This window comes from Saimiri boliviensis, chromosome 5, assembly GCF_048565385.1.
Source record: "Saimiri boliviensis isolate mSaiBol1 chromosome 5, mSaiBol1.pri, whole genome shotgun sequence".
NCBI classification, from domain to species: domain Eukaryota; kingdom Metazoa; phylum Chordata; class Mammalia; order Primates; family Cebidae; genus Saimiri; species Saimiri boliviensis.
Window position 1 is genome coordinate 441,134 of NC_133453.1, and position 20,943 is coordinate 462,076.

Below are 20,943 nucleotides of genomic sequence, written 5' to 3' on the forward strand. Positions count from 1 at the left end.
CCACCTGCCCTGACAGGGACACCCTCCCCCTGCTCAGGCGCCGCTGCTCACCAGCTTGGTCGTGGGCCTCTCTGGTCCTGACGCTCAGGCTCGCCCTTGGCTCTCGGCTCTCGGCTCTCGTACGCCTGCACCCGCCGTTCTCACTGGGTGGCAGATTCCCAGCCAGGTTCCCTTTCAGGCTGCCGGTGATGCCAGCTGCTGGCCGTCTCCACCCCACCTGTCCCTCTCATCTCACTCTCATTTCCATCTCCCTTGGGCTAGTCTTCTAGGCAGGTTGAGGGAGAAAGCCTGGGCTACATCCCCCCTTCTACATAAAAGGCGCTGGCCCATCCAGGCCCACCTGGGGGGGACAGATGGTCCAGTTCAACTTCACCAGACTTCAAATAAGCCCAGTTCTTCCAAGGAGCCAGCTGTCTTTGCCAGCCCCCTGACCGAGTTCTCCCAGGTGTCTTATGGCAGGGGCTGTGGGCTGCTCCAGCTGCAGGACTGGGGCAGAGTGTGTCTCCATGGGCACCCTCCCTGCTGCTGGGCCAGTGGGGCCGGGCCGGTGTCAGGGACTGGTTCCCCGAGGGACACAAAACCTACTCAGAAACATGGCTGAAGCAGTGGAGGATGTGTCAGGAGCCGTGGGTTTAGGGCACAGGGTGTGCTGGGTGGCCGCCAGTGGCCTCCTCACTCCTACTGGGAGAGGGGAGGGATGGAGAGGCGGGAGGCGGGAGGCACCGGGTGAGGCACTGTGTGTGGCTCCAGCCCTCTCTGGCCCTCTGCACCTGCCGCAAGGTAGGCAGCTCACACCAGAGATGTCATTTGTTTCCATTTGAACAGATGTTTAGAAGTCGGGATATTTTAGCCCAAAATTAGCTTCTGTCTTTTCTTGAAATATCAGATCTGCAGTAGGGGCCTCAACTAGGGTGGCAGCAGACCCTGGGGCCAGGAGCCAAGGCCCTGAGCTGTGAGGCCACCCCCACTCCCCGCCACAACCCCTGCTCTGAGGCCGCCCAGAACCCTCTGCTGCAGTAACATAGTAAACACTCTAGGGATAAAATGCTTTTAGTTTTTTTTAGTTTTCTGCTCTTTGAAATACTAGTTTGTTTGGAGAGGTTTTTCTTTATAGCATTTTTATTGAGGTGTAATCTGCGTAAGTGAAACACAGGCTCCTCGGTGTTTCCGTGGTGAGTTTCGGCAGGTGGAGGCGCCTGTGCAGCGGTCCACCTGCACGTCCGCCACACCCGCGTCCTGCGGCCCGGGTTCCCCTTTGCACTCCCTGCCAGGCCCCTCCCATCACTGTTCAGATCCCCCCACCCTCCATCCATTTTGCCTGGTCTTGAACTTCATGTAAGTGAAATCATAGAATATATACATTTCCGTCTGGCTTCTTTCTTGTAGCACGATGTTTTCGAGGGACACCTGGTTTGTTTTCTTTCTTTTTTTTTTCTTTTTTTTGCAAGAGCAGTATTCATAGGTTAAACAAATAGCAAGTGTACAGCCTTGGCTCCCCAAACTCCGCAGTCTCGGTGCAGAAAGATCATCTTCCAGCAGTCAGCACAGACCCAGGTCAAAGGATGTGACATCAACAGTTTCTGGTTTCAGAACAGGTTCTACTACTGTCAAATGAACCCCCATACTTCCTCAAAGGCTGTGGTAAGTTTTGCACAGGTGAGGGCAGCAGAAAGAGGATAGTTGCTGATAGACACCATCTTCTCTGTATACTCCACACTGACCTTACCATGGGCAAAGGCCCCCACCACAAAAACAACAGGATCACTGCTGGGCACTAGCTCACGCACATCACTGACAACCGGGATGGAAAAAGAAGTGCCAGCTTTCATACATCCAATGGGAAAGTGAGCTGATACTGGATTCTTAATTACCTTCAAAAGCTTCTGGGGCCCATCAGCGGCTCGAACACTGAGCTTGTGTGAAAGCTGAACCATGAGGCCACAAAAGTGGTCAAAGGTTCTGGGAATTCGGGTCTGGGGGTTCACTTCAATCAGAACATTCTTCTGTGTGTGGATATAAACCTGCAGCAAGCCAGCTCGGTTCAGGGGACTATCCATCAGCGTCAGCAAGCTCTGGTGGGCTATGTCTGGCTGCACTTCCCCGGGGTCCCGTCCATTCTTCAACAATATAGACTTGTGAGTGTCACAGTTGAGTAGCCCATATGTCTTCCCTACCTTGACTGTCTCCAGACTGGCCCCTTCCAGCACCACAATAAGCCTACGGCCTCCGATCTTGTTTCCTGCCCTGACTCGGGGCCGCTTGGGGGCCACAGCATCCCAGTCCTTAGCTGCTCCCCACCGCTTCGTTCACGAGGCTTGAATCCACCACTGGGCGTGGCCATCTTGCAACCAGACCGGAAGTTGCACTCTTGTTTTCATTTCTAGTCTCACTGCGTTGTTACCAGACAGTAGACTTTCTGCTTCCTGGAACTCACAGGCTTTCTGTGACCATTTAGAAGGCCAGTTTGCATGACTGTTCCAGAGGAACTTGAAGAAGGTATTCCCTGGTTTTAAGCTGCAGACTTCAACATGTATCAGTCAGAACTACCTTATTAATATTACTTGGGAATTTGGCTTTGTGTTCATTCAGACTTAGAGATGAGTTGAGATTTCATTTAGTTTCTTTCTCTCGACATCTTGGTGTTTTGTGAATGTTGCTGTGCTTGGTGCACGAGGGTTCCTCGTGGTTACGGCTTCATTGCGCATTCTGCGCTTAATTCGGAAGAGCTATTCTTTGTATAGTTCTGTGCATTTTACGTGATGGTCAGATCGGGAAGCCTGCTTTCTTTTTGCTTATTGCCCAACTTTCTGGAGTGTCTCTGAATCTCTGAATTGCTTTATTTTAGGTGCATCTCGCATTTACAGCGAAAGAGTTTAGGGTCTTACTTTGTGGGTTTTTTGTTTATTTTTGAGACGGTGTCTCCCTTTGTCGCTCAGGCTGGAATGTACTGGCACAATCTCGGCTCATTGCAACCTCTGCCTCCCAGGTTCAAGCGACTCTCCTGCCTCAGCCTCCTGAGTAGCTGGGATTACAAGCGTGCACCACCAGGCCCAGCTACTTTTTGTATTTTTAGTAGAGATGGGGTTTCATCACATTGGCCAGGGTGGTCTTAATATCTTGACCTCATAATCTGCCTCCCTTGGCCTCCTGAGGTGCTGGGTTACAGGCGTAAGCCACCATGGCCCGGCCAGGATGTCGTTCTTAATTGCCTAGACTGGAACGCAGTGATGTGATCTTGGCTCACTGCAGCCTCAACCTCCCAGACGCAAGTGATTCTCTGACCTCACCCTCCCAAGTAGCTAGGACTACAGAACACACCACCATCCCTGGCTAATTTTTTGTATTTATAATAGTAATGGGATTTCACTATGTTGCCCATGCTGGTCTCGAACTTCTGGACTCAAGCAATCCACCCACCTCGGCCTCTCAAAGTGCTGGGACTATAGGCATGAGCCACCATGCCCAGCCCTGAAAAAAATTCTTCGTATGTGAGTTCAAGCATTTTTAGTCTTGGTTTTGTCATCTTATTTTATTTATGCTTGTGTGTTTTTATTTTGTTTTGTTTCTGAGACAGTCTCACTCTGTCACCCAGGTTGGAGTGTGGCGATGCTATCTTGGCTTATCATGACCTCTCCCTCGCAGGCCCACGCCATCCTTCCACCTCCGCCTCCAGAGGAGCTGGGACCACAGGCGTGCAACACCGTGCCCAGCCAAGTCTTTGCAGTTCTGATAGAGATGGGTTTCGCTATGTTGCCTGAGCTGGTGTTGAACTCCTGAACTCAGGCGGTCCACCCTCTTCGGCCTCGCAGTGTTGGGGTTACAGGTGTGAGCCCTGTGACTGGCCTAGTTTTTAAAATAAAATCTTCCCCTACTACTTGATTTGTAAGCTTCTGTGATGTCAGCTGTCAAGGACAAGACCAGTGAGGAGTTCTGTCCCTTCAAGGATCCTGTGAGTTGAGTGTCATGCCTGTACAACCAGCCATCCACCACTTATAACCAGGCTTTTTTTGGTTTGTTTCTGTAACTGCTTTTTTTTTTTTTTTTTTTGAGACAAAGTCTCGCTCTGTCGCCCAGGCTGGAGTGCAGTGGCGCAACTTCAGCTCACTGCAACCTCCTCCTGGGTTCAAGCGATTCTCGTGCCTCAGCCTCCCGAGTAGCTGGGATTACAGGTGCCCACCACCACACCCGGCTAATCTTCGTATTTTAGTAGAGACGGGGTTTCACTATGTTGGCCAGGCTGGTCTCAGATTTCTGACATCAGGTGATCCACTCACCTCAGCCTCCCAAAATGCTGGGATTACAGGTGTGAGCCACCATGCCCTGCCTGTGGTTTTTCGTTTTTGTTTTTTTTCCTGAGTGCATTCAGTATTTACAGATATTTCTTTTCGCATCATTTCCCCGTTGTCTCCCAATGACTACTTTCTGCTAGTAATGTCCTCCTGGAGAAGACGTAGAAACAAAGCTCCCTGAGTGTTGAGTGTCGAAAACTCCGTTCCACCGTCTAGAAGGTCTAGAGGGCGAGTCTTTTATGTAGTTTAATATTTTCTAATAGCTACATTAAAAAGGTAAAAAAGAAATAGGTAAAATTGATTTTAATACTATATTTTATTTAACCTGATATCTAAAAATTATTTCAACATGTAACTACTGATAATTTAAGAATATGGAATTATTTGAAGACTTTTTGGACTGAGTTTTCAGAATCTAGTTTGTGTCTCGCACTCACCGCATGTCAGTGACCCAGCTCCCGCGCCTGTGGTCCGTAAGGACAGTGTGGCCAGCGATCGCACCCATACCCTCACCTGCCCTCCTCATGTGCCTTCTGCGTGAGGGTCTAGCGTGTTCTGCCGTAGAATGCTGCTCTGGAGAAACACTAACCCACGTGCTGTCTCTCTAGATGTGCGCGTTCTGTACCTCTCAGATACGTGCAGTTGCATAAGATGTGCTCTTTCAAGTCTGGCTGCTTTCATGTGGCGTGTTTTCAAAGGTCATCTGAATTGCAGCTTATATTAGGACTTCATTTGTATGGCCAAATAACATTTCATTGACTGGATACACTGCAGTTTGTATGTTTACTCATTGGTTGGTGGACACCTGGGTTGTTGCCACTTTGAGACTGCTGGGAATGGTGCTGCTGTAAACATTCATGTGCCGCGTCTTGTGGGGACAGGTATTTTATTTCTCCTGGGTACGCATGTCCCCAGAAGTGGCAGTCCGGGGCCCCTGCTCCACGCTTAACCTCCCACGCAGATGCCAGAGCGCCTTCCACCAGGAGTGTGCCCTGCGTCCTTTCTAACTTTGCTAACTTTGTTTCCGTTTCTCTTTCTTGTATCTTATTTTAACTTCTCTTGAGTCTGGCCTCTATGTTCAACTGTGTTTCCCAGTGTCTGTTTCTCCTCATGCTCCTTCCAGTCTCCACTTCATTTGGGTGGCAGCTTGATTTTTTTATTCTTTTACTTTCCCGACTTCTGCCAGGACACTTCACCTGCTTCTCTTTCCTTGCCTTTTCTCTCTGGAGTTCTTGCATTTTTAGTTAGTGGTCTTTCTTCATGGAGCTTCATTCAGCTACTTGGGAGGCTGAGGCGGGAGAATCACTTGGCCCTGGTGGTCAAGGCCACAGTGAACTGTATTCACGCCGCTGTGCTTCCAGCCTGGTGACAGAGCAAGGCCCTGCCTCTTCATTTTGTTTTGCAGTTTGCCTCACTGCTCATGTTCAGCTTGCTGTATGGTCACCTTTTGTCCCTCTCTGAACTCAGGCAGGGTCCTACGGTCCATTGCTAGAGAAGCAGAAGGTCTTCAGGGCAGCACCTTTATTTTTTTTTGTTTCTTTATTTTTGAGAGTCTTACTCTGTTGCCCAGGCTGGAGTGCAGTTGTGCTATCTCAGCTCACTGCAACCTCCGCCTCCCGGGTTCAAGCGATTCTCCTCTCTCAGCCTTCTGAGTAGCTGGGACTATAGGCGCCTGCCACCATGCCCAGCTAATTTTTTGTATTTTTTTTTTTTTTTTTTTTTGAGACGGAGTTTCGCTCTTGTTACCCAGGCTGGAGTGCAATGGCGCGATCTCGGCTCACTGCAACCTCCGCCTCCTGGGTTCAGGCAATTCTCCTGCCTCAGCCTCCTGAGTAGCTGGGATTACAGGCACATGCCACCACGCCCAGCTAATTTTTTGTATTTTTAGTAGAGACGGGGTTTCACCATGTTGACCAGGATGGTCTAGATCTCTCGACCTCGTGATCCGCCCGCCTCGGCCTCCCAAAGTGCTGGGATTACAAGCTTGAGCCACCGCGCCCGGCCAATTTTTTGTATTTTTTAGTAGTGATGAAGTTTCACCATGTTGGCCAGGCTGGTCTCCACCTCCTGACCTCAGATGATCCACCCTCCTCAGCCTCCCCGAGTGCTGGGATTACAGGTGTGAGCCACTGCGCTTGGCTGGTAGCACCCCTTTCTTTCGGAGTGGTGCATTACTTCTCGATCGTGGCCGGTCGTAGTCCTGCGTAGAGGTTGGCCTGGCTCTTTGGCACCTGGGCGAACACATGGCGTCCCTTGGGCCTTCTGTTTGCAGGAGCTCCCTGTTGGGGTAGGGAGCAGAGGAGCCTCCAGGCCTCCCGGCTCCTCTGCCCCAGGCCTCTGAGCCTGGCCAGGCCCTGAGGCCTCTCCCCAGGTGCCAGACTCCAGCTCCCAGAGGCCCCTCCTTGTCAGTGAGGCACTAACCCGCGCTTCTCACAGCATTCGTGTGTGTTTTGGTGGCTGTGGGTTGTATCTGTTAACTGTTTTCCCAGAAAATGAAGTTCAGGGAAAAGGTATTTTATTTTTTTTCAAGACAGTGCCTCGCTCTGTCACCCAGGCTGAAGTGCAGTGGAGCAATCTCGGCTGAAGGCAACCTCCACCTCCCGGGTTTGTGATTCTCCTTCCTCGCCTCCCAAGTAGCTGGGATTACAGGCACGCGCCACCACACCTGGCTGATTTTTGTATTTTTGGCAGAGACGGTGTTTCACCATGTTGGTTGCGAACCCCTGACCCTGTGATCTGCCCACCTTGGCCTTCCGAAGTGCTGGATTACAGGTGTGAGCCATCGCCCCTGGCCCACTTTGTTTTTTTAATTCTTGGAAGGGAAATAATAATGCTGTGACTTACCTCAGGGTCCTCCTTGGAGACCCCCGGAGAGGTTTTGAGGGAAGAAAGAGTACGGTCCCTGTCTCTGTCTGTCTCCCCGTCCCGTCTCTCGGTGTCCCCGGCGCTGTCCCTCTTTCTAGGGCCTCCGCAGGAGACTCCACAGTGGGGGGAAGGGGGAGAAGGCGGAGGGTGCCGGTGAGAGGCGTCTGCCAAGTAGATGAGGGGCCTGGAGGAGACCCCAGCCGGGGAAGCAGGAGTTGGGAGGGCGGGGGTCCGCGGGCCGAGGGGTGCGGTTGCCGTGGTCTGTGGAGGGGCTGCTGGAGGTCCTGAGTGAGCCCTGAGGCCTCCCAGGTGAGGTGGCAGCAAGTGAGCGCACCCCTGCTCCCCCAGGAGGGCCAGAGAGGGCGGCGCTGCGGGCCTGGGGGGCTGCGCTTCCGGGCAGGACTGCGGGGTCCCCCCGGCCCGATGGGGAGCGTGAAGGCCATGCCCCTTGGCCGCCTCCTCGGGACCGGGGCGCTGCCGCCGGCCATACCGGGGACTGGGGGTGAGCGCTGCGCCCCCGCTGCGGCAGCTCAGAACCCGGACCGGGATCGCTGCCGAGCCAGGCCGCCTGCGCTCCCCGCGCACAGGGTGCGGCCTCCACAGGGTTGGCTCCCGCGGATCCACCGGATCCGCCCAGTCGCTGGGGGTGCGCTCTGTCCAGGCCACAGAGCCGGCCCGAAAGCATGAGGTTTGCAAAGATGTTTCTTTCTTTTTTGGGAGGTCGGGGAGACGGAGTCTCTCTGTGTCGCCCAGGCTGGAGGGCGCCTCGTGCCAGTGCCGAGCTAAAGTCCACCAAACTGAAGGTTCTCCCAGGCTGTTGCTGGCTGAGAGATCATGGGGTGTGCTGAGTCCGTCTTCGGACTTGGGCTCCCAGGTGACTGAGTTTTGCTGTTAGAAAATCAGCACGCTAGGCCTTGCGCGGTGGCTCTCGCCTGTAATCCCAGCACTTTGGGAGGCCGAGGCGGGCGATCACCAGGTCAGGAGATGGAGACCATCCTGGCCAACGTGGTGAAAGACCGTCTCTACTAAATACAAAAAATTATAATCCCAGCTACTTGAGAGGCTGAGGCAGGGAAATCACTGGAACGTGGGAGGCAGAGCTTGCAGTGAACGGAGGTCGTGCCACTGCACTCAAGACTGGTGACAGACCCACACTCCATCTCAGAAGGAGAGAGAGAAAATCAGCAAGCTTCACACCTCCCAGGGTCCTTCTCATCTTCCTTTTCCCCATTGATGGTAACTTATCTTCTCAGTTGCTCAGTCCAGAAACCTCAGTTACCTTCTTTTCTTTCATGTTTTACATCCAGACCATCAGCAAATCCTGGTGGCTCTGCCTTCAAGATAGATCCAGAATCCAGGCTCTTTCCACTGCCTCCACCACGGCCACTGGCCCAGGTCACCCTCCTTTGCCACCAGGGTTTTTGCTATTGCTCTACCTGGCTTCCCGTGGTTGTGACCAGAGATCTCGTCCCTCCCACTCAGGCCTCTGTCTGCTCAAGTCCAGGCCAGGGCCCCCCTGAGGGGCGAGGATCTCCTTCCCCAGCCACTGGCCTCCTGTTCCTCTCCAGCAAGGCCAGGTTTGCGCACCCAGGACCTCTGTCTGCTCTTCTCCAGGTCCCTTGCCTGGTCTCTGCACACTTCTCCGGGGGGCTGTCCTTGTCCCTTTTGGGTAGGTTTTCAGAGTGTCTCCTTTTCTGGCCCGTCTCCTAATGCACATTGAATTCTGCACACTCACTCCTTTCTTGTGTATTGTCCATCTGCCCTCACTGGGATATGTACTCTGCAGGAATGTGTGACTGTCCCGTTAGCTTCTTCCTAGAAGAGCGTCCAGCGTGTTGGATGATGAATGATGGGTCAGCTGTGATGGATCACAAGCCTAGTTCTAGAGACCACTCATTGGATTCTGAAGCTTCTCTTCCTTATCTCCATGAAAGACTGCACCAAAAAATCTTGATTTAAAAATTCTCTTATTGTCAGTTAGGAAATGTTAACAAAGTCCAAATATTCCTGTCGCCACCTTCCCACTTTTTACAGGGTGTTTAAAAAGGAAATACTGATAAAACTTTTTTGGCCAGGTGTGGTAGCTCACACCTGTAACTCCAGCACTTTGGGAGGCTGAGACGGGTGGATCACAAGGTCGGGAGATTGAGACCATCCTGGCCAACATGGTGAAACTGTGTCTCTACTAAAAATACAAAAATTAGCCAGGCATGGTGGCGTGTGCCTATAGTCCCAGCTACTCAGGAGCTTGAGGCAGGAGAATTGCTTGAACCCAGGAGGCGGAGGCTGCAGTGAGCCAAGACTGTTACACTGCACTTCAGCCTGGGTGACAGCAAGACTCTGTCTCAAAAAAAAAAAACAGGCCGGGCGCGGTGGCTCAGCTTGTAATCCCAGCACTTTGGGAGGCCGAGGCGGGTGGATCACGAGGTCGAGAGATCGAGACCATCCTGGTCAACATAGTGAAACCCCGTCTCTACTAAAAATACAAAAAATTAGCTGGGCATGGTGGCGCGTGCCTGTAATCCCAGCTACTCAGGAGGCTGAGGCAGGAGAATTGCCTGAGCCCAGGAGGCGGAGGTTGCGGTGAGCCGAGATCGCGCCATTGCACTCCAGCCTGGGTAACGAGAGTGAAACTCCGTCTCAAAAAACAAAACAAAACAAAAAAACAAAAAAACTTTTTTTTTTTTTTTTTTTTTAAAAGAAATACTGAAAGACCTCAGGCCAGTCTGGAAAAGGAACAGACTTTCTCCCACTCTCCAGCTTCAGGCCACGCACGTTTGTCCTGTGCAGCCAGCAGGCAGGAGTCGTCATTCCCCGCTCTCCAGCCACGGTTCTCATCTGGGCTGCAGGGTGCAGCCACTGGATCAAGCTACCTGTACGGCCTCCTCAGTTCTCAGCTTTCTGAGATGTGTGGTCTTCACTCTCAGAGCCTTTGCTTTCCTTTCCTGATATTCTTTTCCCAGACTACTTGGAATTTATAGTCCAAGGTTGTGTAATTTCAGAAGCTCAGCTGGTTCCAAGAACTCCTGTCCCCATCAGTCCATCTTCTGCTGTGCGGGCCTGGAGGAGAAGCTGAGGGTCAGTCCCGTGTGCGGCTGGTCTCTGTGCTTGGCATCTTTGGGCTCCGTAGATGAGGCTTGTGTGGCCAAAGAGCAGCTGGCTGCGTCTCTTCCTGCTGCTTCTCCCGGGTGTCAGTGTCCATTACATTGATTGAAGCCCTTAGACCTGCCGAAAGGCAGGCTTGGGAAGCAGGTCTTTGGGACTGCCTCTGGGGACAGCCCTCCTCTTCCAGCGCCCTTGGTTGGTAGCACATGGTGGGACTTTCCCGTGGTCCCTGCACAGGTGTCCCTTAGAAAGTGGGAAAGAGCAGGGCCGGTGCATCCAGCCAGGGCAAGGGTCACATGAGCAAATCCTGAAAAGCTGCTCGGGAGCACCCAGTCCTTGCTGAGCGGGGCAGGAAGCAGTGGTCCCTTTGGGGTTGCCAGCACAACAGCCAACCCAAACACCACTCCCTGCTTTCCTGTCACTGCACCCCCACCTCTGAGTTCCAAGCCCGTGGCATCATCCCTCACACTTAGTGGGATGAGAGGCTGAACCCCCGACAGGTGGCCTTCTGGCTGCTGTGAAGCCCTGCCCCTTCTCAGGGAAGTGGGGTCAGCAGTTCCCGTTCAGGCCCTGCCTACCCCTGGCTCCTCACGCTCTGCTTGCTCCGAGACCCTCCATCCCGTTTTCATTTTCTCTCTCCCGCTCTTTATCTCCTCCACACACCCCTCACGCCAGGGCATCATGCCTCCCGCTCGAGCTGTCTTCTGCCTTGCTGTGAGGCACAAGACCTTTGGCTTTGCTGGCACCCCGCCAGGCCCCCTCTTGGTTCCCGTGTTTCTGCAGGAACTGCAGAGGCTTCTGAAGCTGGATCTTGCAATATGACGTTTGCCAGCTGCTTGTCCATTTTCTCCCCCTCTTGACAGGTTCCTCCAGGATTAGCTGTGGCTACCAGAGGCAAGTGCCGATATGGAACGGGCATTCTGCTTAAAGCTCAGCAAGGCATTGTTGGAGGGAGACCACTGATGGTCTCATTCTTTTATCCTCAGAGCCCCCCAAGATGAACCCGGTGGTGGAGCCGCTGTCCTGGATGCTGGGCACCTGGCTGTCTGACCCTCCCGGAGCCGGGACCTACCCTACACTGCAGCCCTTCCAGTACCTGGAGGAGGTGCACATCTCGCATGTGGGCCAGCCCATGCTGAACTTCTCGTAAGTCGTCTCCCTCCACCCACTCTGCTTGACTCGTGGGCTGCCTGGGTCTCTGAAAATAGTTTCAGATTGATCAAAGACAGACAAGGGCCAGGGGGAAGGTGTAAAAGGAACTTGTCCATCTATTTCAGAAAGGCATCCTCTTGCCTGAGTGTGCAGCTGAGGCACAGAGTTGGTAAAAATGGTACTTGCTAGTTCTGTTCTGTTTTTTGACATATTAGGCCTGACCACCAAATTACAGGCTTGTTAGTCCAAACATAAAAACAAATCATGTACTTAATTTATGTATCAAGATCAATCACCCTGGCCAGTGCAGTAGCTCACACCTGTTATCCCAGCACTTTGGAGGCCAAGTCAGGAGGATTGCTTGAGCTCAGGAGTTTAAGGCCAGCCTGGGCAACATAGTGAGACCTTGTCTCTACTGAAAAATAAATAAATAACTAATTAGCCAGGCATGGTGATACATGCCTGTAGTCCCAGCTACTCAAGAAACTGAGGTGGGAGGATTCCTTGAACCCAGGGAGGGCCACAGCTACAGTGAGCTGTGATCATACCACTGTACTCCAACCTGGGTGATAGTTAGACCCTGTCTCAAAAAAAAAGAAAAGAAAAAATTAGTCACTCAATGTTACCGAAAATAAGAGTGCACAGCTGTATTTCACACTTAACCCTGAGCTATTTGAGGTCACAAGGAAGCTGTTAGTATATGGTTCTCATATTCTTACCATATAATAAAGCAAAAGTCCCTTGAGGTCTCCCAGCCCCCTTCCCACCACCTCCGCCCCACATTTGGAGAAATTGCCTGCTTTTAAGGAGATAGCAGTGTAGGCCTCTGAAGTAGAGGAGAGCCACCAGCGATGGGGAGTGATGGAACTATCTGTATTTTTTAATTATACAAGTAATACACAGGTTTTTTTTAAGTTTAGACAGAGCATAAAATAAGAAGCAAACTCTTCCTTCCCCAGTCTCCGTTACACAATTATGTGTTAACAATCTTACTAAACCAACTTGGTACTATTTGTATAACGCCTGGCAGTTTCGGAACTGGGCTGAGTATCTGGCTCTCGGACCCCCAGCTCTGAGACCCTCTGTCCCCTTTTAGAAGATGTCGTTGTTTTAAAAAATATTTCATACTTTTTTATATTATTCTCGATTGAATGGATGAGGTCAAAGTAATGTATCTGCACATAAACCAAAAGGTGAGAATTCTGGATAATACAAAATAACCTAGAACAATTTAAAGCAGTCTTTTTTTTTTTTTTTTTTTTTTTTTGAGACGGAGTTTCGCTCTTGTTACCCAGGCTAGAATGGCACGATCTCGGCTCACCGCAACCTCTGCCTCCTGGGTTCAGGCAATTCTCCTGCCTCAGCCTCCTGAGTAGCTGGGATTACAGGCACACGCCACCACGCCCAGCTAATTTTTTGTATTTTTAGTAGAGACGGGGTTTCACCATGTTGACCAGGATGGTCTCGATCTCTTGACCTCGTGATCCACCCGCCTCGGCCTCCCAAAGTGCTGGGATTACAGGCTTGAGCCACCGCACCCAGCCTAAAGCAGTCTTTTTTAAACGACAGATTATGACCCACTAGAAGGTCAGAAAGTCAATTTTGTGACCAGCATTCGAAGAAAAATGAACCAGAGTAGAAAATATGTTTCAGTAAATGTGCTGGTATGTGTGTTTGTGTGGGTGCCCTAGAATATGGTATAAATGTATTTCTTTGTCAGGGTTATGTTAGCGTGTGCCATTTTATAAGGTGTAGCAGCATCACTAGCCCAGCAGGAGTTCATCTTGGCCAGGCGCGGTGGCTCATGCCTGTAATCCCAGCAGTTTGGGAGGCCGTGGCGGGTGGGTCACTTGAACCCAGGAGTTCAAGACCAGCCTGGGCAACACAGTGAGACCCTGCCTTTAAAATATATATGGATGGAGTTTCGCTCTTGTTACCCAGGCTGGAGTGCAATGGCGCGATCTCGGCTCACTGCAACCTCCGCCTCCTGGGTTCAGGCAATTCTCCTGCCTCAGCCTCCTGAGTAGCTGGGACTACAGGCACGTGCCACCATGCCCAGCTCATTTTTTTTTTTTTTTTGTATTTTTAGTAGAAACGGGGTTTCACAAACATTTTGACCAGGATGGTCTCGATCTCTCAACCTCGTGATCCACCCACCTCAGCCTCCCAAAGTGCTGGGATTATATGCTTGAGCCACCGCGCCTGGCTAAAAAAAATATTTTTTAGATTAGCTGGGCATGGTAATCCCAGCTACTCAGAAGGTTGAGGCAGGAGAATCGCTTGAACTCAGGGGGCGGAGGTTGCAGTGAGCTGTGATCATACCACTGCACTCTAGCCTGGGCAACAGAGGGAGACTCCATCTCAAAAAAAATTTTTTCTAAATAATAAGTTTATCTTGGCTGGGTGTGGTGGCTCACACCTGAAATCCCAGCACTTTGGGAGGCTGAAGCAGGCGGATCACTAGAAGTTAGGAGTTCGAGACCAGGCTGGCCGATGTGATAAAATTGTGTCTCTACTAAAAAGAATACAAAAATACAAGAATTAGCCCGGCGTGGTGGTGCATGCCTGTAATCCCAGCTGCTCGGGAGGCTGCGGCAGGAGAATTCACGTGAACCCAAGAAGTGGAGGTTGCAGTGAGCTTCAGACCACACCACTGCACAGCAGCCAGGGTGACAGAGTAAAAAAAAAATAGTTTGTCTCCAAGAATCATAGGGGGGATCCCCTGTAGCAACTCACAGGGTGGGTGAAATGATAAATGAGGCTTTTTGTTTGGTTGGTTGGTGTTTTTGTTTTTATTTTTGTAGAAACGGGGTCTGTGTTGCCTAGCCGTCTCAAATTCCTGGGCTCAAGAAATCTACCTGACTGGGCCTCGGGAAGTGCTGAGATTACAGACCTGAGTCACCCCGTCAGCAAGTTGTTTTTAATAATAGCCGTGGGTTTTTACCCTCAGTTCAAGAAGCAGGTGCCTGTCTTTTCTGTCGAGAATTTGCACTAACGATGACGGGTGATAAGAAACCGTAATGTGACTCAGCACCTGTTCTGTTTCTTACTGTAGGAATTGATTAGATTCTTACACAAGAACATAGCTCAAAAGAGAAAGGTTGTGTTAAGGTGAGGTTTGCTGTGGGGAATGCTTAGGGCTGACACAGAGGCCTAGGCTAACGGGCCTAGGGCAAGGATATGCCCTGTGGTGATGAAGAACCAGTTCCCTCTTGAGGAGTCGAGGGTCAGCAGGGAAGACAGGCACAGCCAAAACGAGCAAGGTGGTGAAAGGGGCGGGCAGGCATGTGGGCATGGCTGGAGCGGGAGCAGCCGCCTGGACAGTCCTGGCGACCACGAGCCCACGCCATCTCGGAGGTCAGTGCTGGGCTTCCCATCCCCAACTTCCCGTCCAGATTCAACTCCTTCCACCCGGACACACGCAAGCCGATGCACAGAGAGTGTGGCTTCATCCGCCTCAAGCCCGACACCAACAAGGTGGCTTTCGTCAGCGCCCAAAACACAGGTGAGGCCCGGCCTGCGGGGTTGGGGTGCCGGCCATGGGAGGCCGCTGCCTGCATCCTAAGCAGGGGCGCAGGGAGCCCAGGTGTGATCCTGCTTGGGCATGTGCTGCTGGGGCCCAGGGGCTGACCCTGAGTGTTGAGAGCAGTCGTGAGAGCCTGCGGGGCCGTCTGTGTAGCTGCGGGGGCCTCGTGCACACACGCTGTGTGCATGCAGCCCCAACCAGGAGGCCTGTTTGTCCAATGCTGCATCTGCAGAAATGGCCATCAGCTATGTGTGTTCATTAGGAATCACTGAAAACAGGCCGGGCATAGTGGCTCACGCCTGTAATCCCAGCACTTTGGAAGGCCGAGGCAGGCGGATCACTTGAGATCCTGACTTCAAGACCAGCCTGGCCAACATGGTGAAACCCCATCTCTACTGAAAATACAAAAATTAGCCACACGTGGTGGTGCACGCCTGTAATCCCCGCTACTCGGGAGGCTGAGGCAGGAGAATCACTTGAACCTGGGAGGCAGAGGTTGCAGTGAGCAGAGATAGTGCCACTGCACTCCAGCCCGGGCAACAGAGTGAGGCTTCATCTCAAAAAAGAAAAACCAGCCTGCATGGCTCTAGATGAGCGTTTCTTCCTGGATGTCCATCCCCACCTTCCACTCCTGCCGCTGCATGTGCTGGGAGGGGGTTCTGCTACCCCTTTTGGTAGGTGGAGGTGGGAGGGCTGGGACCCAGGGCACTTCTGGAGAGGGTGATCTTCCATGGAGCACCTGCCTGTGCTGTGAGGAGAGCCGTGGCTTTCCCTCTGTGTCCACAGGGTGAAGTGGGAGAGCCGTGGCTTTCCCTCTGTGTCCACAGGGTGAAGTGGGAGAGCCGTGGCTTTCCCTCTGTGTCCACAGGGTGAAGCGGGAGGAGGAGAAATGCCGTTGCCGCCATGGCTGCAGAGCTGGGGTCTCCCACAGAGTCCTGGCTCGCAGCCGAGGAGAGCCAAGGCTGCCGGGTGAGCTGACCGCCCTTCCCTTGCAGGTGTGGTGGAGGTGGAGGAGGGTGAGGTGAACGGGCAGGAGCTGTGCATCGCATCCCACTCCATCGCCAGGATCTCCTTCGCCAAGGAGCCCCACGTGGAACAGGTGAGCCCCGCGCAGCGCCGCCCCCAGCGCCCTCCTGTCTGTGTTAGCAGGGGCTGTGGAGTCGGCCGCTTCCTCTCCGTGAGGCAGCGCGTGTCTTGTCACTCCGTCTCACAGGCCTGCCTTCTCCATCTCACTCTTTTCCCTTCTCGGCCAGTCCCTGGGGGGACGTTCCCTGAGGTCATTGCCCACTCCTCAGCTGCTGGGCAGTTCCATTGTTTCCAGGTTTTTGCTTGTCACAAACATCCTTTTGCATTTGAGTTGTCCACATCCTCAGATATATCCATGTCTGTTGATAAATTTTTCCCAGTTAAATTGCTGGACCAAAGGACACGTACATTTTAAATTTGATACTACACACTGTTTGATTGTATTTCTTCATGATTATCCTCCCACTATCCCTGCATGAGAGCAGCCGGGTCCCCACACCTTAACAGCTTGGAATCTCTTCAGAATTTTGGTCCTTTCAAATCTGAGAAATAAAAGATGAACTCTCACTCATGTTTTGAACCAACTTAGAAGCGAGAGGGCTCATTCCCCGTGCTCGCCGGCCGTTTGTGCTTCTCGTTCAAAGTCTTTGCCTGTTTATCTATGGATTGTCCTTTTTTTTAAAGGATTTGTGGGGCTTTTCTGTATTCCGTGGCTGTTCATCTGCTGCCTGCTTTATTTGTGACACGCATTTCCCTGGTCTGTGGCCTGGCGGATGGCGGGTTCTGCCCCGCAGGTGCTCAGCTTTCCTGTCGTTGCCTCTGGGCTGTTTCCTTTACAACATCTGGATTTCGATTCTTGCTAAGCAAGCTGTTGTCCACGCCACAGTGACAAAAATATTCTTTCATTTTCTTGTATTCTTATAGCTTTCCTTTTTACATGAACATTTAGACCTTTAAATCTCTCTCAAATTGTTTTTCGAGTGATGCAGCCTATAATTCTGACTCTTCCAGATGAGTGACACAGAGGTGTCAACACCATTCATTGAATTCCATCCTGACCCCACAGATCTGGAGAGTCATACGTGTGTTAGGCCACATCCACAGAAGTATAGGGGTCCGTCTCCTTTTTTTCTTTTTTTTTTTTTGAGAAGTAGTCTCCTTCTGCTGCCCAGGTTGGAGGGCAGTAGCATGATCTTGGCTCACTGCAGACTCCACCTCTAGGGTTCAAGTGATTCTCCTGCCTCAGTCTTTCGAATGGCTGGGATTACAGGCGCATGCCACCACACCTGGCTGTTTTGTATTTTTAGTAGAGATGGGGCTTTGCCATGTTAGCCAGGCTGGTTACAAACTCCTGACCTCAGGTGATCTGCCTGCCCCAGCCTCCCAGAGTGCTGGGATTGCAGGTGTGAGGGGCTGTGCCCGGCCTTGTTTCTGCGTCTTGTCTGCTTGTCCACTTCTTTACCAGTGACACACTCTTTAGCTCTCACAGCTGTATATTACATGCTCATGTCTAAGGGAAAGTTTCCCACATTTTTTTCTCCAAATTTTCTTGGTCAATAAGCATTTCCTCTTCTAGATGAACTTTTGAATAAACATCTCAAAGCCTATAAAATGTACATCAAGACTTCATTCAATACATGAATGAATTTGGGGAGAATAGACATCTTTTCATGGAGAGCAAAATGCAGCAGCATGATAGTATATTATGGTGACTTTAGGTCGTGTTTTGTGTATTTTAGCATATAGAAAAGCTTTATTTCTTTATAGTTTTAGTCATATAGGCCTTGTACATTTCATGTTAGGGTAAATGCAAATCCTTTATCATTTTTGTTGCTTTTACATAGAATTTTTTCCGTTCCATCTTCAAATTGATTACTGATGGTTGTATAGACAATTTCTGATTTCTCTGTGTTGAACTGGGCCACTTGCATAACTTTCGGCCAGCCAGGATCTTAAGGTACAGCACGGATAGAACAGGCATGAGCGTTCGTCACGTGCTTGTCCCTGACTCTAGTGGAAATGCTTCTGTGTTTAACCACCTGTAAGATACTCACTGTAGATTACTTACTGGTAGATAAGGTAGCCGGGACTATAGGCGTGCGACACCACGCCCAGCTAATTTTTGTATTTTTACTAGAGATGGGGTTTCACCACGTTGGCCAGGTTGGTCTCAAACTCCTGACCTCAAGTGATCCACCCGTCTTGGCTTCCCAAAGTGGTGGGATTACAGGTGGGAGCCACCACTCCCGGCCTTTTTTTTTTTTTTTTTTGAGACAGAGGCTCACTCTTTGTTGCCCAGGCTGGAGGGCAGTGGTGTGATCTTGGCTTACCACAACCTCTGCCTCCCAGGTTCAAGCAATTGTCCTGCTTCAGCCTCCTGAGTAGTTGGGACTACAGGCTCGTACCACCACACCCAGCTAATTTTTGTATTTTTAGTAGAGACAGGGTTTCACCGTGTTGGCCAGGCTATTCTTGAACACCTGACCTCAGATGATCCATCCGCCTTGGCCTCCCAGAATCCTGGGATTACAGGCATGAGTCACCACACCCCGCCCCAAGGTGCTTTTCAATTTTGTTTATTTTGATTCTGGATTTCATCTCAGAGGCTTTCTTTAGTGGCATGATGTGTCTGGGGTCCCTCAGACCACCTCTAGCCAGGTTCACTAGGAGGCCTCATAGGATGTGGTGGGAGCTGACTTAGTAGAGCAGAAGGACATGGAGCACAGCACAAGCCAGGGTGTGGGGCAGAGTCTGGAGGGCACAGGTGTGAGCCCACGGGACGCGCTCCATTGCCCACCACCGCATTGTGGTGACGCGTGTGAAATGTTCCAACCAGGGAAGCCCTTCGGAACCTCAGCGCCCAGGGCCATTCCAGGGCTGGTCCTGCGGCAGCCTCTGCCTGCTTCTTGCTGCTGGCGTCTGGGCACCGCTGAGGCCCACACGCTCGTGTCACCCTCTGCCAGTGGAGGGAGGCGCAGGCTCCTCAGAACAGGGAGCCGGTGGCGGAAGCTGGGGAGTGACCACTGCTGCCTTGTTTGTGTCCATAATATTTGTTTGCCATACATCTGACCCTCAGCATGTCTCATGTATTTTTAACAGCTTTTTAAAGCTATAATGCAGGGCCAGGCGTGGTGGCTCACACTGTAATCCCAGTACTTTGGGAGGCTGAAGTGGGTGGATCACCTGAGGTCAGGAATTCGAGACCAGCCTGGCCAACATGGTGAAACCCTGTCTCTACTAAGAATACAAAAAATTAGCCGGGCGTGGTGGCAGGCACCTGTAATCCCAGCTACTCAGGAGGCTGAGGCAGGAGAGTCGCTTCAACCCGGGAGGCAGAGGTTGCAGTGAGCTGAGGTCTTGCCACCGCACTCCAGCCTGGGCAACAGAGTGAGACTCCATCGAAAAAAAAGATAGTCGCATACTATTCAAATCGCTCAAAGTACGCAATTCTGTAGTTTTTAGTATATTCACAGCACTGTATAAAATTAATCACTACAATTAATTTTAGAATATTTATCTTTTGTGGCACAATCATGACTCTCTGCAGCCTCCACCCCCCTGGACTCAGGCGATCCTCCCACCTCAGCCTCCCAAGTAGCTGGGACTACAAATGCACACCATCATGCCTGGCTTTTTTAGTTCGTTTTTGTTTTTGTTTTTGAGAGAGTGTCTCGTTCTGTCACCTAGGCTGGAATACAGTAGCAAGATCTCAGCTCACTGCACCCTCCACCTCCCAGGCTTGAGTGATCCTTACACCTCACCTTCCCGAGTAGCTGGGGGGCCACAGGTGTGCACCACCACGCACGGCTTTGTTTTGTGTGTGTGTGTGTGTGTGTGTGTGTGTGTGTGTGTGTGTGTTTAGTAGAGATAGGGTCTTGCCACATTGCCCAGGCAGGTCTTGAACTCCTGAGCTAAAGAAATATACCTGCCTGGGCCTCCCCGAGTGCTGAGATGACAAAATGAGCCACTGCACACAGCTAATTCTTTTGTATTTTTTGTAGAGACAGGGTTTTCCCACGTTGCCCAGGCTGGTCTCGAACTCCTGGGCTTAAGCAGTCCAGGAGACAGGATCTTGGCCTCCCAAAGTGCTGGTATTACAGGTGTGAACCACAACCCCTGGCCAGAACATTTTTCATACCCCAAAAAGACACCTGGTACCCTTTAGCTGTCAGCCCCAACTTCCATCTCCCCCAACTTCCAGCCTCGGGTTACCACTCACCTACCTTGCATCTCTGCAGATTTGCCTATCCCGAGCATTTCATATAATTGGGGCCATATAGCATGTGCTCTTTTGTGACTGTCACTTAGTGTAAGGTTTCCAGGGTGCATCCAACTTGGAGCATGCCTCAAGCTTCACTCCTTTTCATGGCTGAGTAATACTCCATTGATGATGTGCTGTATTTTGTTTATCTATTCCTCATTGATGGGCAAGCTGGTTGTTACTGAGTCTTGGCTGTTAATCATAATACCGTGCCTCTCGTGGTGGCTAACGCCTGTGGGGCTGAACCAGAAGGATGGCTTGAGCCCAGGGGTTAAAGACCAGCCTGGGCAATATAGCAAAACCTGTTTCTACAAAAAGTACAGAAAGTGACCGGGCTTGGTGGCGCATGCCTGTAGTCCCAGCTGCTTGGAAGGGTGAGGTGGGAGAATCGCCTGTGCCTGGGAGCTGGAGGTTGCTGTGAGCAGTGACTGTGCCACTGCACTCCAGCCTGGGTGACAGAGTGAGATCCTATCTCAGAATAAATAAATGAAATAATACTGAGGTGCCACTGAAACACATTTTCAAGCAAACCTGCTGTTTTCAGCCTTCATCGACAGCTGCTCATGGAGATACTCAGGTCATGCCACGGAGCTTTTGTGGATCATAGGTGGGCTGCTTGCCAGTCCCCGGTGCTGCCTTCAGCCTAGGCCTTCCTGGGTCGGCTGCATCAGTTAGTTACCCGTGTGCATCTGATTCCAGCCCCTCGTGTTCTGTGGCTG

At 51.5% G+C, this 20,943-nt stretch overlaps 1 protein-coding gene and 1 pseudogene across 2 annotated transcripts in view; one reads left to right on the top strand and one right to left on the bottom strand.

Annotated features, from left to right (window-relative positions):
* The window catches only part of THAP4 (THAP domain containing 4), a 50,776-nt gene that overhangs the window by 21,630 nt on the left and 8,203 nt on the right, over nt 1-20,943 (top strand). For both annotated transcript variants that reach the window (XM_039470045.2, XM_010347295.2), the window contains 3 exons: nt 11,246-11,405; nt 14,807-14,916; nt 15,933-16,036. In XM_039470045.2, the coding sequence (XP_039325979.1) occupies nt 11,246-11,405; nt 14,807-14,916; nt 15,933-16,036 (374 nt within the window). The remainder of the gene's footprint in view (nt 1-11,245; nt 11,406-14,806; nt 14,917-15,932; nt 16,037-20,943) is intronic.
* LOC101042930 (ribosomal RNA small subunit methyltransferase NEP1 pseudogene) lies at nt 1,308-2,358 on the bottom strand (annotated as a pseudogene).